Below are 15,166 nucleotides of genomic sequence, written 5' to 3' on the forward strand. Positions count from 1 at the left end.
ATATGGCTAAATAATATTCATAAAAATGGAATATAGCATCTATTAATTTGTAAAAATAATTAAAAAGTAAGGAGCTTATCATATAGTATTAAATGAAATTAGATATCAAAAAATTTGGAAATAATTTAAATTAATGAAAAAAAAAGAAATATTTTTTTGCTGAATAAATAAATAATTTAATTAATTTTTAGTTTTTTAAGTCGAATATCATTAATTTGATAATAAATAAGACCATAAAAAATATTTTATATAAGATATTAATTAGAATAAATCAAAAACTTTTTTAAACATGGAATAAAATAAATAAAATTTATCACTCTTCGTCAATAATTGTTTCAATAATAGCTACTTCATCTGTTTTATCTGATAAAGATACCATAGCATGAAGGTAATCATTTTCTGGTAACTGTATTTTAAAAGTAAATTAAGCTTCGTTGTTGTTTTTAACGATTTTTAATAACTTTTTATTAGGATCAAATACTAAATCTATTTAATCACCTTTATAAAATTAAAATCCCTCATATTATATATTTACAGACTCGTCTGTATGAGATAGAGTATACTAATGATAATAAAGCATATAGCATCCAACTTTATTAAGACCATAATGTTTTAATTCAAAGTTTTATTTAGTTTATATTACACTTCTTAACCCAATCCCAAAACCTACATAGTTTGATATATTTAAAACCTTAAATCTGATTGCTACTCTTCTATCGAATGGCAATCGAGGCTCAAGCATTGCAAATTTATGATTTTCTTTTTCTCTTATTGTATTTATAGCTTGCATTTAACCTTTTAACTAAATAGAAGGAGCTTTTAAACTACCAGAAAATTTGAAGTTTAAAGCTTGTTTAACAGTGTGGTCTTTTGTCATTTTTAAACCAGTAATCATGCTCTAAGAGGAATCTTTCAAATAATCTAAGACATTTTCTAGATCTTCACCTAACTAATCACTTATAATTTTTATCCTAAAAGGATCCTATGATGAATTCTTTTCTTCAAATTTTTTTAGTACTCCTACAATTGTATTTTCAACCAATCTACGATTGTCTTAGCTTAGCTCATAACTTTATTTAACTTCTGATAATAAACCTTCTAAAAAAAGAGTTTCTTCTCTATATTTCTTCATCTATTCTAGCAAATTTTATCTACAATCTTCTATGAGTTGAGTGTACTCTTTTAAATATTGATCTAATCTAGTGTTTATCATTGAAATAGTTTTTTCCACATCTTGTTTCTTTTCAATTTAATCATAATAAGGATAAAATATTCTTTTTACTTTTTTATACTATCCAGTTATTATAGGTTCTAAAGGTACTGCAAATACTTCGCTATGAAAATGTTCATATGCTTAACATATACTACATAGGAGTCTTGATTTATATTCACATTCTGCTAGCTTACAAAAACTAACTACTTTCTCTTCAGGATGAACTGGACAATAGAATATTTTTTAAATAGCGCTTTAACTTGAATAGGGACTATACTCCCCTTATCTACCTGTTGGTTTACTTACAGGTGAAGATGATCTTGAAAAGTTTTAAATTGCTTCTTTTTAAAGTTACTGATTCTTTAACAATGACATTATTTACAAAAAATTTTAAGATCCTTTAAGAAATAAGCAATAGTATTTAATATTAATAATTAATTGAAGATAAATGAGTGATTCTAAATCAAAAATTAACTAAATTTTTATCTTCTTTACCGTTTACCAATAATAATAAATTAATATAAAATAAAGATACTTAGAAGGTTTATTTATGTACCATTGCTTTTTATTATTAATAAAAATACGATTCTAAACAATTTATTAAATTAGCTATAAAACTCTTATTTTATTTATGACAAACTATAATAAAATGAGAAGGAATGATAAACATAATATGTATACTCTTAAAATATTATAAAAGCTTTTAAGTAATAAAATAACAGAAAAAGTAACTTTAGTAATACATTTTCATATATTAGTTTAAAAATCGAATAATTAATTTACTATTAAGAAAATATTTGAAAATTAGTTTTTTTTGACCTTGTATTTCTTTTCTTATTGGCTGTGATAAATAATTATTAAATATCAAATTTATATAAATAAAACTAAATTGGCAATATACTCTGAATTTTTGGATATTTATTACTAAATTTTTAACAATAAAACCTTAATATAAAGTCAATTTTTATTTAAATTATTTATCAACTACTCTATCTTCATTAAATGTGAATTTCTAAACATTTTGCAAAAAGGTTTATTAAAAACTTTTTATTGTAAAACATATAAATTTGAATTCAAGATCAAGAAATAAAATATAAATATATTTTAATCTCGATACAAATTTTTGATAATCTTAAAACATTTTTAGACTTTCTATTTGCTTTAAATTTTTATGAACTAATTAATTTTAGTTTATTTCTTTTTTTAAAAAACCAATTTATTTACACTTATAAGATTAAATTGCTCATAATTTATCACAAAACTAACTCTTTATTAGCACAGTATTCTAATAATAAATATAGCTGAACTTATATGTGTAATTTATTAACTTAAATAGATCAAAAATTTCTGTATATAAAAAATTCTTATCTGATTTTATTATAATATTTGATTAAAATAATAAATCAATAATATTTTACTTAAAAAGCATAGATGGGTTCTCTCCTTTACAAATCAGTTGCTAAAACTGGTGTTGAAAAACTTACGCCTAAAACAAATAACTTTTGGGCACTAGAAGCTATTGACATTGATGGAAATCTACGTAAAATGTCAGAGTTTTAAAATAGAAAAGCAATAATTGTTGTTAATGTTGCATGTAAATGAGGTTTAACATCTGACCACTACACTTAGTTAGTGGAAATGTATAAGAAATACAAGTAATTTTCATTAAAAATTAATAATAGATTTACAAATATTATTTAGTAATTCTAAATTAACCTTTTGATTTAATATAGATCGAGAGGTTTGGAAATTCTTGCATTCCCTTCCAATTAATTTATGGGATAGGAGCCTTGGGATCCACCTTAAATTAAAGAGTTTGTGGTAACTAAATTTGGCGTAGATTTTGTTCTCTTTGGTAAAGTAAATGTTAACGGAGAAGATTGCCATGAAATCTACAAAGTATTTATTTATCGAATTCATTTTAACATAGTTTTTTCAAATTATTTACCATTTTAATTTTTAATTTAGTACTTGAGAAATAACAGTCCTCTTCACGATCCAAAAACTGGAAATTCTAAATAAATTCCATGGAATTTCGCTAAGTTTTTGATTTAAAGTGATGGTACAGTTCATAGTTTTTACGGACCTAAAACTGAACCAAAAGAAATTGAACCTGTATTAGAAAAACTACTTTGAAAAAAAGGAATTTTTCCCTTTTGTTTCACAATATAATATCTAGTTAAAATAAGGCAATTATAATATTTATTAATAAGTTTTATGAAGATTTTCAAATATTGAAAACTAAAATGTTAAATGAAAGATTATTTTTAAATTTGTAAAAAAGAAATAATTTTGAAAAAAATATTATTTTAGTTAGTAAATATAGAAAATTCTTAATAATTCAAATATTTGTATGTTTTAAATTGTTTGTTTTGTCTAGATAATTTGTTTGTGACTTATTGAATTAAAATTTGATATATAAGCTCTTTATTACTATTACCAACAAACATTATCACTCTATACTACATTTTTGTATATCAACATAATTAGTATATTTTATTATTTTTTATTCACAGTAAAATTATTTTGGAGATGCTCTGTTTTATTTATTAATATTAAGTTGAATAAAATTAGATGTTAGTAACAAAATAGTAAAACAGTTTAAAAGTGGCACTGAAATAATTCTTAGTATCATTTGATTCTTAGCTTTGTAATTCTCTAGCATATGACAACAAATTTAATATTCGATAAATATATTTTGAGAGAATATATTTTTTTATAAATGATAAATTAAAGTTAAATAAAAGTATTCATAGATATAATCTAGCTTTGAATATTGTTTAAACTTAGATTTTTTCAATTTCCTATTGATAGAGCACTCAATTGCACACAGCTAAAATAATATTTAGCATATATAGTATATTTATATTTAATTCAATATTATATCTTCAATTTACTTTGATATTATTTATTAATTAAGTTTAAGTAACCAAATAATCTAAACCAGCATTCCAGAAAATTTCTTTTTTATTCAATTTGAATATATAAATAATTTATTATTTTGTTTTGAATCATTAAGACCTATTTTTTATTTCTAATTGATGTCACTCTCTTTATAACACAAGTATTTTTTTGACGAATATCTGAATTTTAATAATAGTCATATGATGATATTTCTTTTCTACAGTTCAAATTAATATTCCTTGAAATTTCTTTTTTAATAATATTTTTCTTCAAATAGTCAAATTTTATGCACCATAAATTAATATTAAATTAAATTAATCAAAACAAAAATTCAATTTAATAAAAGCAATTAGAAAATAAAATGGGTAGTTTGTTATTCAAAGCTGTAGCTAAAACTGATTATGAAAATATAAAACCTACTTAAGATAATTTCTTCAATTATTCTGCAAAAGATATTGATGGCAATTTAAGAAATATGAGTGAATTTAAGGATAGAAAGTGCCTTTTAGTTGTTAATGTTGCATGCAAGTGCGGTTTAACCTCAGATCACTATACCTAATTAGTTTAACTCTATAAGAAATATAAATCATAAGGATTTGAAATCTTAGCATTCCCTGCAAACTAATTCATGGGCTAAGAACCTTGGGATAATGCAAAAATCAAAGAATACGTCGTAACAAACTTTAATGTTGACTTTACTCTTTTCGACAAAGTAGAGGTAAATGGAGAAAACTGTAATGAAATCTTCAAATTCCTCAGATTTAACTCTGAGCTTCATAACAAAGAAACAGGTAAAACTAGATAGATTCCTTGGAACTTTGCTAAATTTTTAATTGGACCCGATGGTAAGGTTCATAAATTTGCTAGTCCTAAAGTTAATCCTAACGATATGATAGCTGATATTGAAGCTATGCTTAAAGCTTGAAATTAATATATATCAAATTTATAAAAAAATAAAATATTTATTGTTAAATAGTATACTAATGAAATCAATTTATTTTTGTATTAATATGTTTAAGAGCTATAAATAATTTGTCATATTTAAAAAAATTTAAATGTTTTAAATTATCTAATTAAATTTAATAATATCTGTAAAAAAATCAATAGAATTTATTTTTATTTGATAGAATTTTTAAATAAAAATATGGGTTAAATAAATAAAATAGTGGTTATTTTTTAAATCAGTTTTTATAAATAAATTCCTAATTAAAAATGAGTCCATAATCTCATCTGATTTATAATAGGTTAAATTAAAATTTATGTTTTAACTTAGAAATGATATTATTTTTTTCATAAAAAGACTATCTTATACTAGAAATATCTGATTATTTAGGATTTTTTATTGAAAGATTAAGTTAAATATTCATCATAACTTTTTTTAACTAAAATTTTTAAATAGACATTACAACTTTATTGAAACTTATTATATTTTATATAAATAAATGAAAAAATCAGTATATTTTCACAATTTTGTTTGTTGAATAACTATAAAAATAATGTTTTTCAAAAATGTTTTACCTCATCCTAGAGATATCATATATTATAATACATCTTAATTAAAAGACATTATGGTATTATTATTTTTGAAACAATTAAAAAATTACTATATTATTATAGTAAGTGTCATTTAGTAATATTGCAATTGATATAAAAAAAATAAAATATCCTTTTCTCAATTTATTATACTATTTAAAAATAATGAATTAAATAAAAATTCGTATTATTTTTTGTCATCTTCGTTTAAACTAACATTCAGCTAAAGGTATAATTTAGAAGCATGGTACCAGATTTTAGTATTTAATGAATATTTGTAAAATTAAATACTTATTTCTAATTTTGATTTATTAAATTTAATGTAAAATTTTACTTTGAAACTGAATATGTTACATAATTTTGATAAAATTTCAATTTATTTTAAGAATATTAATTATTTCTATGATTATTGATTAATTAAATTTAGTGTTATAATTATTTATAGATCAATAAGTTACTGATATGATAATTATAGCCTTATTTTTTAAGATAATTTATTATAATCAAAAACTAATGTTGAGGAGCATAAAAATTCTACATCATTAAACCAATAAAAACGATTTCTATTTATTCTTTATTTTCTTATTTGTAATTTTTGTAAACAATTTCTTATCTAAAATTTGTTAAATATAGTATGAATAAATTTCATGTTTTAAATATTATTCTTTCTACTATTAAAATTTAATCTTGAAAATAATAAAATAATAATTTTTTTTCAATATATACAAGTAAAGAATGGTATAAATAATTTGCTGAAATCAATTTTAAACAGGATGTAAAAATAGGGAGAGTATTTTCGTCAAACTCATCAAAATGTTTTTTTGAAGACTGATTTTAAAATTTTTGAAAAATCAAAACTTTATACTTACATTTTTTTGATTTTAATTACAAACAAACACAGTATATCTTCATATGCATTAGCTAATATTTATTTTTAAGATATTATCAATTTGTTTTTTATTGATAAATTATATCTAAATAACATATATGTTATTATTTAGCCAAAAATTATCAGGATTTCAGGATTAAATTATAATATTTAATAAAAATTAATATATTATAAATATATTTTTAAATTAAATTCTAAAATAATATGCTTAAAAACATTTCCTAATTATTATTAATAGGGAGTTTATTCTAAAAAAGTAAACTTAACAATAATAATTGGCATAAATTTATCTAATAAATTTATACCATAAACATACACAATAACATCAAAACATTTAATAAAAAAATAAATAATATTTGAAAAAGAAATTATTAATACTTTCATATTAATTTTATTTTTTTAGATTTTAAAAGATAAATATATTGAAGAATTTCAATAGTTAACACTTACTTTTTAGAAAAAACGTAATATAATTCTTTCAATAAGATTTGAGGTAAAAAAATAGTTCAATATATTAATTAATTCTGTTTAATAAATAAAAATATACTTTTTATTTTAAAAAATAAATGATTTAGAGTGATAAAAATTTAATTCCTTTTAGTTGATAAATTATGTTTTGTGATTAAAAAAATTTGTAAAATAATTAAAGTAATAATACATAATAATATTCGTTTTTTGTAAATTTTTTTTCATTCCAGGAACTTTAGATCACTTTTATTTACACATTTAAATATGTAAATAGATTAAATTTATTTAGTATATTGTCTTATCATTTGCTAGAGATACTATAAACTTAAGAATAACAGTTTATCAATCATAAAGCAATTTTTATTTAATTAAATGTCTCCAGTAAAAATTAAATTATATTAATTTTCTCAATATTTTAAAATGTATTTTTTGGAATTTAAAAAATAGGTTTAAATTTAAAATATTTTGTTTCTCTTTATGACAGAAATAAAAATTCAATTTTTAACCTGAATGAATAATATTGGAGTATTTTAATTTTAAATAGATTATGAATTCTTTACGATCACTAATCATAGGCTAAATAAACTTTGTTTGAGTTTTTCTAAATTTAACAATTAACTTAATTCATATTCAATGTAAGTTAGGTTTTTTGATAAAATAAATGATTCTATATTTTTATGTCGTGATATAGAGATTTTTTACTTTTCTAAATAAAAATTCAAAGTATGAATTACCAATAATATTTTCCCATTCATGTTTAAAATAATATTTTTTTAAAATATTGATATATTTATTGTTCAACTAACTTCATAAAATTGAAAGCAGTTTGCCAATTCCTTTATTTATGGTGAATTATTATGCTAAAATTTGTATTTTTTAATTGATTGCTTGAACTAATTTTAAAATTAATATTCTCTCTTTACTGATTAGTGAAAGTATTGTTATTTAGCTAATTTACATTATTTCAATTTCCCATTGTTTTTTTTTAAATTAAAGCTGAATAAAAACAAAAAATAGAATGATTACTTTTAAAAAAGAAAAAAAGCAATAAAAATAGATAGAAAGATTTATATCAAATTAAAATAAGCAAATATTATTTTAAAGACTATTAAAATTATGATAAAAAAGTCGCAAATTTTATAAATATGGATAACTTTACTCACAGTTACTAATATTATTTGCAGGCAATTAGTCTTTGAACCTAATCCCATCTTAGATTTCAATTTATTTAACCTAAAAGGCTAGAATACTTACTTATCAGTGCTTAGTGAAGATAATTAATATGCATTTATTTCTGCAAGAGAAGGAGGAGTATATATAATATCTCTGGCTAATATTCTTCAAACGACAATTGTTGGGAACATAGCTGCCTTATAAGCATAGTATTTATAAGTCAAAAAAAATATTTTGTTTATTGGAGACCTTTTAGATGGTGTAGTAATATATGACATTTCAAATATTACAAACCCTGTTCTACTTTCGAAATGGTAATTATATTTGCATATACAAGCTTTAGAAATTACATCTGACTCAAATTATTTATTTGCTCTTGGAAATGGAATAATTTTTTGCATTGATATCTCTGATCCGAAGAATCCAAAAACAATATCCAAAAATGGTAAATAATTTATATTTTTTAATAAAATTAGAAAAATAATTACACATAAATCGTATCTAATATCTATATTTAACTAGATAAAATCAGTCAGTAAATTATTATTGACTACTAAAACAAAACCTAATTATTATTCATACCTTTGCATTTAATTCAATTAGCAAACTAAAATTCAATTTCCTTTATTTTATAAATCACCCAATCTTAAACTGAAGTAAACTAACAGAAATAGGTAATAGTAACATTAATTTAATTAAGATCAAGGTATATAATGGAAATATTATGTTCATGATACTTGAAATTCTTAAAATATTAAAAATTGTAAACTAAATTCTTAATTACAAATTTATATCAAAAAAATAATATTTTATGGTAAATGTGCGTATTTTTGATAAATTCTGATTATTTTAAAATCTAAAAGTTTTCTTCAATTAATTATTTACCATAAAAAAAGGAATACCTTCAGGTGAATCTTATAGAGTAAGACTCAGCCCAGATGAAACCCATATTTGTGTGTCTAATGCCCTTGCTGGAATTTAAATAATAGACGTAAGACAAAAACAACAAATTATTATTAGAGTGAATTAAAATCCTGCATTTGTATTTTGGGATTGTTTATTTACACCAGATCAGACTTCTATTTATTCAGTTGATGCTTACTATGGTCTCTTTTACTCAAATGTTTAATCGGTTTTTAGCTAACCAATAGGTTCAACAAATGTTGTACCTTTAAATTTTGTCAATTTGTATTTAACTCCTTAAGTGTAATAAAGCATCGCAATTACTTCTGATGGTCTTTTTTTAATGCTAGGACAACGCAGTATAGGTTTAGTATTATTTGAAATATAAAACAAGAATTATTAAAAGCCTGTTTTTGTTCAAAAATTAAATGGTAACTACCTATCAAATGATGTATATTTTTCTAGAAACAACAATGAAGCTTTTGCATTTGTAACTAATGGCATGTCTTTATTAATTTTTAAATAAGTAAGTATCAATACTAATAAAGATTTTCCTAACGTTTTTAATACCTTTTAGTCTTCCTTAACATACTTATCTCCAGAATATTTTCCTTGGTAAATTATATGTCTTAGCAATAATAAATACATTATTCAAACTAACAGTCATTATGGTTTAAACATATTTGACATCTAAGATAACTATTATCCTAACTTAGTAAAATATATACCAATTGTAAAAGGAGATTATGGAGGTGTCTAAGTAAATGAAGAATTAAATGCTATGTTTGTTGCAGGTACATAAGATGGTCTAATAACTTACAATATTACTGATATGACAAACATAAATTTTGTTAATAACGTGACTCCAATTGATCCTACTTTAATATCTAATGCAGTTAATGGGTAAGTATCATTTTTTAAATTATTTTAAAATATTTATTGATATTTTTATAAATTAAGAGTAACCTACAACGAAAAAAATAAAATAATAGTAGTGGCAAATGGTTATTATGGATTTGCTGTGTTAAATGCAGTCAATCCTTATTCTGTTAGTTTGATTGGCTTATTTTTAAATGATAAATATCCTTGTAGCTTTGAAAAATGCTAGATTACAAATGATACTTCTACTATAATATGTGCTTGTCGCGAGGTAGGTTTATTTTTCTTTGATTTTTCAAATTATAAACTCCAATTAACTTATTTGATCAATAAAATTGGAGCTGAGTATTTGATTCTCTCTTAAGATGAAAAAAATGCTTATGTTTGCTTTGGATTTATGGGTCTTGTGATAGTCAATATTTAAAATAAAATGTCACCTTATATAATTAGTATTCAACCAGTTGATGGCTGGGCATAAAGTCTAACAGCAATATTTAATGAGCAATATTTGATAGTTACATAAATTGAAAAAGGATAATTAGTTATAGTTAATATCTAAGACATTTAAAATCCTTATATTTAATCAAAACTTGAATTTCCTAATGAAAATAGCAACAGTGTTTGTGTTACTCCAGATCAAAAAAATGCATATTTTATTGGTAATATTTTAATTTCATATATTAAAATATTTAAAAATTATTTAGATTACAGTTAAAAAATTTTATTATTTAAAGAAGTTTCCTCCAAAGATATTTTAAATTTTTTAAAGAAATATAAAATATTCAAGAAATTATTTTAAATAATTAGGAAATAGAGGTTTGAGGTACATTCCTATTAATACTGACTTAATCCTTCATACATAAATTTAAGTTTAATATACAAATACTTAAGGGAGTATATACTATGAAGATTTGAGTAATAGCTAAAGTCTATTAGTTGGATAGACTGCTAAAATGTATTTTGTTCCTCTCTATATTTAGACTTAAGTGAAGATATCTAATGCTTATTACTATAGGAACTATGAAGTTTAACTTCTTCCTTATTGGATAACATTTTATTAAAAAACTTAAAGTCTTTAAATCCAAGTTGATAAAACTGGTGCAGTTAATACATTTTCTAATGAGAAAAAAGGAGAAAATATTATAATTTTGGAATGTTTAATTTCGCTTAATGCTGATAATTTTATTACACAAAACATAAATTAAGTATTATCTATATAAATCTATTCTAATTTAATTAGCTAAGGATACTTAGATAGTGAGGGATTCCTCACATCTAAGTTGGATTCAAAGATACCATTTTACTTGAATTTCTTTGATGACAAAAACTTTACTTAAGCTAAAGTTGGAACACAATAATAGATTTAAAATATTTAAAATGATATCAAATAAACTCTTGTTTTTTCCTTAGTTTAATATTCGATTAGGTTTTTTGTTCAAAGTTCTTTATTTTTTAATTATAATGTGTAAGGTAATTCTACTTCCAATATTATTTCTACTCCCTCTTTGCAAATTAGTGTTTTAATTCAAATTACTTCTTATGGGAAATTTGTAAAAAGATAACTTGATGGAGTAATTGCTTCGTTTTCTGACGATTTAACTAGCCTATAAATATCAGGTTAGACATAGTATGTAAATTAGATTATTGGCTAAAATTTATAAATTGCAAATTCTACATCTAATTTGACGAAATGTATTTTAGATTTTATAATTTAAGACTCGAGCAACTATGAAATCTCAAATAAAATTCCTTTATCAAATTTAACCTTTATAAATCTCTATTCTCCAATATAATTATTTTAAGAAAACAATCTATAAACTTAGCTAAATAAATAATACTCTAGTGGCCATTTAGAAGTAGAATCAAGATTTTAGTTTTCTTTTGACATGACAACTTTCAGGTAAAAGGATAACTTACCAATCACTTATACTGCTTTTTTAATAGAAGGCGATTAATTAACTTAAATCACAACTGGAAGTTGGATAGAATTTAATAGTTTTAATTTGGTATGTTTTTTAAATTTAAAATCCAATTTAAAAAGTTTTTTTAATTAAAAGGGTTTTAGTGGAATAAAATCAATTACTTCATTACTTTAATCATATAGAATAAGAATAGAAGCAACTGATAGTTATTCAACAACCTATGATGAATTTGAATTCGAGTTTACTTAAATCCCTTTCCTCTATGTAGTACAGCTTATAATTTAAATTGTAGGTCCTATACTTGGTGTTTTTGGAATTTGGAAATACAGAGCAGAAATATACACGTAAATTAAAATTTGATATTATTTCAAGATAAACAAAATTTAAAAAAATAGATTTATCATGAAGAAATTTTATCTTTATAGCAGTGAATCTGCAGTAGTTGGAGAAGTCTATAAGAAATAAATTGTTTTAATGAATGAGATATGGGAAGAAGCTGAAAAATTATGGAAGTTCTTTTTATCAGTCAATAAGAACTTTAATAATCAAATTTTGTAAGAGTACTAAACTCATAAGGCATTAAATACTATTGAAATTATGGCACGTGTGTATAAGGTGTATTTAGACAATCAAAAGAGGTTTATTAACATTGACCCTAGAGAATTTGAGTTTATTGACAGTAGACTTGTAAGAATGGTAAAGAGATTTTGCTACTAAATAATTTTAAATAAAGATTAATAGACATAAAAAGCTCTCTAATATTTGAAGAGATTAGGTAAAAAAACAAATACAGATAAAGATTGGTATAAATAATTTGCTGAAATCAAATATAAATTTGAGGTTCAAAAAAATAAAGTAGTTTAAAAGAATCCTAATGAAAATAAAACTGATCTAATAGTCTAAAGTCCATTAGTCTTGAAACATCATTCTTAAAAAAATTAATAAAGTGAAATACAAAACAATTCCATAGAATCAAAGAGAGAAAGCTAACATGCAAGTAATGTTTTAGACATAAATTCAGAGCATAATGCATTAACAGATAGGAAGCTAATATAAAATGGATGTAAAGACTAATCAAATGAATAAACATTAAATAACATTGAAACTAAGGTATAAATGCCTGAGTTTGAAAGCTATGCTTTTAAAGATATGAATCCGATAAACTCAAATTTTTAAAGTCAGAATAAATTAAACTCTCCAAGATTAAATTTTGCTATAAAATCCTAAGACTACATCAAAGAATAAGAAGAATAATAGAAAGATAAAGAAGAAGTTTTAGAAAATTTAAATCCTTTTCCTGAAATTATTTTGAAAACAGAACTAATATTAGAAATACTAAAAGCTAAATTCCCAAATTAATAAAACGATATGTATCTTTTATAAGAGATTCTTATTCTAGAAATATCAGGAATAACTTTGAATAGCCCAAATAGAATTAGCCCTGCAATTGGTGAAAGCCTACATTTATTTTCTCATTAATTATTGAGAGTAGAAGCTTATAAAAGAGATTAAGTAAATAAAATTCATACATAAATAACTAAATTTTTATTTTTCATTAAAATTTATAAATTAAATTTATTTATTTATTTAATTTCAAAAAATTTTTCGTTAAATTTTAGAGGTTAATTTCAAGCAATATTTTAAATCTAAATATTTAATTTTTACAGCTTGAAACTTAATTTTAATTTAGCAGCCAGGCTAAAACATTTTTTAATTATTTTTTAAAAAGTTTTAGAAAAAAATTAATTTCTTTTATTAAGTTTTAAGAATAAAAGATTAATCATATTCTTAATTGACTTTTTATTTTTTTAATAGGAAGATAGTTGCTGCTACTGCTTAAAAAGATTTCTAAAGGCTAATTATAGCCCTATTGGTTTGAATTAAAATAATCCTCTGCCTTAGTGGCTAAATTGCTAAATTATTAATGGTATTATCCATATTTGGGGAACTCCAAAAATAAACGATGAGCCAGAAATATTAATTAAAATAGTTGATTAACTTACATTTACAATTTTAAGTTACCATTTGATGATTAAAGATAAAGAAGGTTATGACCTAAGAGATAAATCTAATTTGAGTACTATAAACAAAATAAGAAGTGAAAATAATTTAGTTGCTAGTTTAAGAATGTAAAAATAGAAGTAGCTATAATAGAATTAATGTTAGAATCCAAACGAATAAAAGCAAGATTCTTTCGATCCAAACTCAGAAAATAAAAGCAAAACTCTATAACTTATACCAAGGCTGAGTAAATTTTCGAAAGATATTCCTACATTCAAAAATAGAAACAGAGGACAGAGCTTCTAAATAGAAAATTTGAGAATTTAAGCCGTTTAAGAACAACCTCTTAAAGAATTAGACTCTCCTTAAAAATAAAAAGCAGGATCTCAAATTGATTTATAGTTTTAAAAAGATACTAACAATTTTTTAAATAAACTCTAATCTTAATTGTAAAATTAACAAAAGCATTCTTAAGAAAAAAGGTTTTTAAAGGAAAGTTCTATTGAAATAAATATGATAGATTGTAGCAAAGAAGATAAATCATTAGAAGATGAAAATAATAACCAAGAAGAAGATGAAGAATCACAATAATAAAGAAACTTGGATGAAAAGAATGTAAATTATTTAGTTTAAATTTAAAAATAAAATTAATCACTATTAAATAGGAAAATGAGGTTTATCATTAAGTGACTGTAAATAATTATTAAGCCGGAAAATGAAAATAAAAATATATTTAAGATTTGCCAATAATAATCAATTAAATTCTACGAAATTAGTAATTATTTTTACCATTTAAAAGTTAATTGTAAATATTATATCTTTTTATGCAGTAAATATCTTTGATTAAAATATCATCCAAAAAAATAAGTGATGTTTAATATTTTTTTATGTTTTTTTTTATTGAAAAACTTTATTTGTTTATAAAAATACTTTCTTAGAATTTTTATATATTAGCTCATATAACTCATCACTAAAAAACTAAATAAAGTAAGAAGTCAAAAATTATAAATCCCTGTCTATAGAATAAGATGATCAATTTAAATGAAAGTTTTAAATAAAGTATTAAAGAAAGTAGGACAGGGTGTATATAAGTTAAAAAGTTTTCTTACAAAAAAATTATCAATGATGATAACAAAGAAAGATATCTTTTATGTTATTTAGATTAATAAAATTATTCTTCATATTCATTCGTTAATTTAATTTGAATATTTTCATTTTCAAACAGAGGATAAATTATTTACTTACAAATCAAAGATTAAAAGTAATTAATTGTATTCAAGT

At 21.7% G+C, this 15,166-nt stretch overlaps 4 protein-coding genes across 4 annotated transcripts; 3 read left to right on the forward strand and 1 right to left on the reverse strand. All coding sequences in view use genetic code 6, as the record gives it.

Annotated features, from left to right (window-relative positions):
* Positions 1-313: 313 nt before the first annotated feature.
* Positions 314-1,588, reverse strand: TTHERM_00141150 (hypothetical protein; the record flags this gene model as incomplete). Its single annotated transcript, XM_001011052.1, has 1 exon — positions 314-1,588. The coding sequence occupies one exon, from the start codon at positions 1,586-1,588 to the stop codon at positions 314-316; it is 1,275 nt and encodes a 424-aa protein (XP_001011052.1).
* A 1,056-nt stretch (positions 1,589-2,644) lies between these two features.
* On the forward strand, positions 2,645-3,349 carry TTHERM_000141169 (hypothetical protein; the record flags this gene model as incomplete). The annotated part of the gene is made up of 3 exons (XM_012796335.1): positions 2,645-2,868; positions 2,947-3,112; positions 3,182-3,349. The coding sequence occupies 3 exons, from the start codon at positions 2,645-2,647 to the stop codon at positions 3,347-3,349; spliced, it is 558 nt and encodes a 185-aa protein (XP_012651789.1).
* Positions 3,350-4,403: 1,054 nt separating this feature from the next.
* TTHERM_00141170 (phospholipid hydroperoxide glutathione peroxidase) lies at positions 4,404-5,042 on the forward strand (the record flags this gene model as incomplete). The annotated part of the gene is made up of 1 exon (XM_001011054.3): positions 4,404-5,042. The coding sequence occupies one exon, from the start codon at positions 4,404-4,406 to the stop codon at positions 5,040-5,042; it is 639 nt and encodes a 212-aa protein (XP_001011054.2).
* Positions 5,043-8,123: 3,081 nt separating this feature from the next.
* Positions 8,124-14,575, forward strand: TTHERM_00141180 (hypothetical protein; the record flags this gene model as incomplete). The annotated part of the gene is made up of 7 exons (XM_001011055.2): positions 8,124-8,625; positions 9,077-9,986; positions 10,044-10,621; positions 10,770-11,968; positions 12,020-12,228; positions 12,280-13,396; positions 13,700-14,575. 7 exons carry the CDS (start codon positions 8,124-8,126, stop codon positions 14,573-14,575), a joined length of 5,391 nt encoding a protein of 1,796 aa, XP_001011055.2.
* Between the last annotated feature and the right edge of the window lie 591 nt (positions 14,576-15,166).

The sequence above is a fragment of the Tetrahymena thermophila genome (assembly GCF_000189635.1).
Source record: "Tetrahymena thermophila SB210 genomic scaffold scf_8254747, whole genome shotgun sequence".
NCBI classification, from domain to species: Eukaryota; Ciliophora; class Oligohymenophorea; order Hymenostomatida; family Tetrahymenidae; genus Tetrahymena; species Tetrahymena thermophila.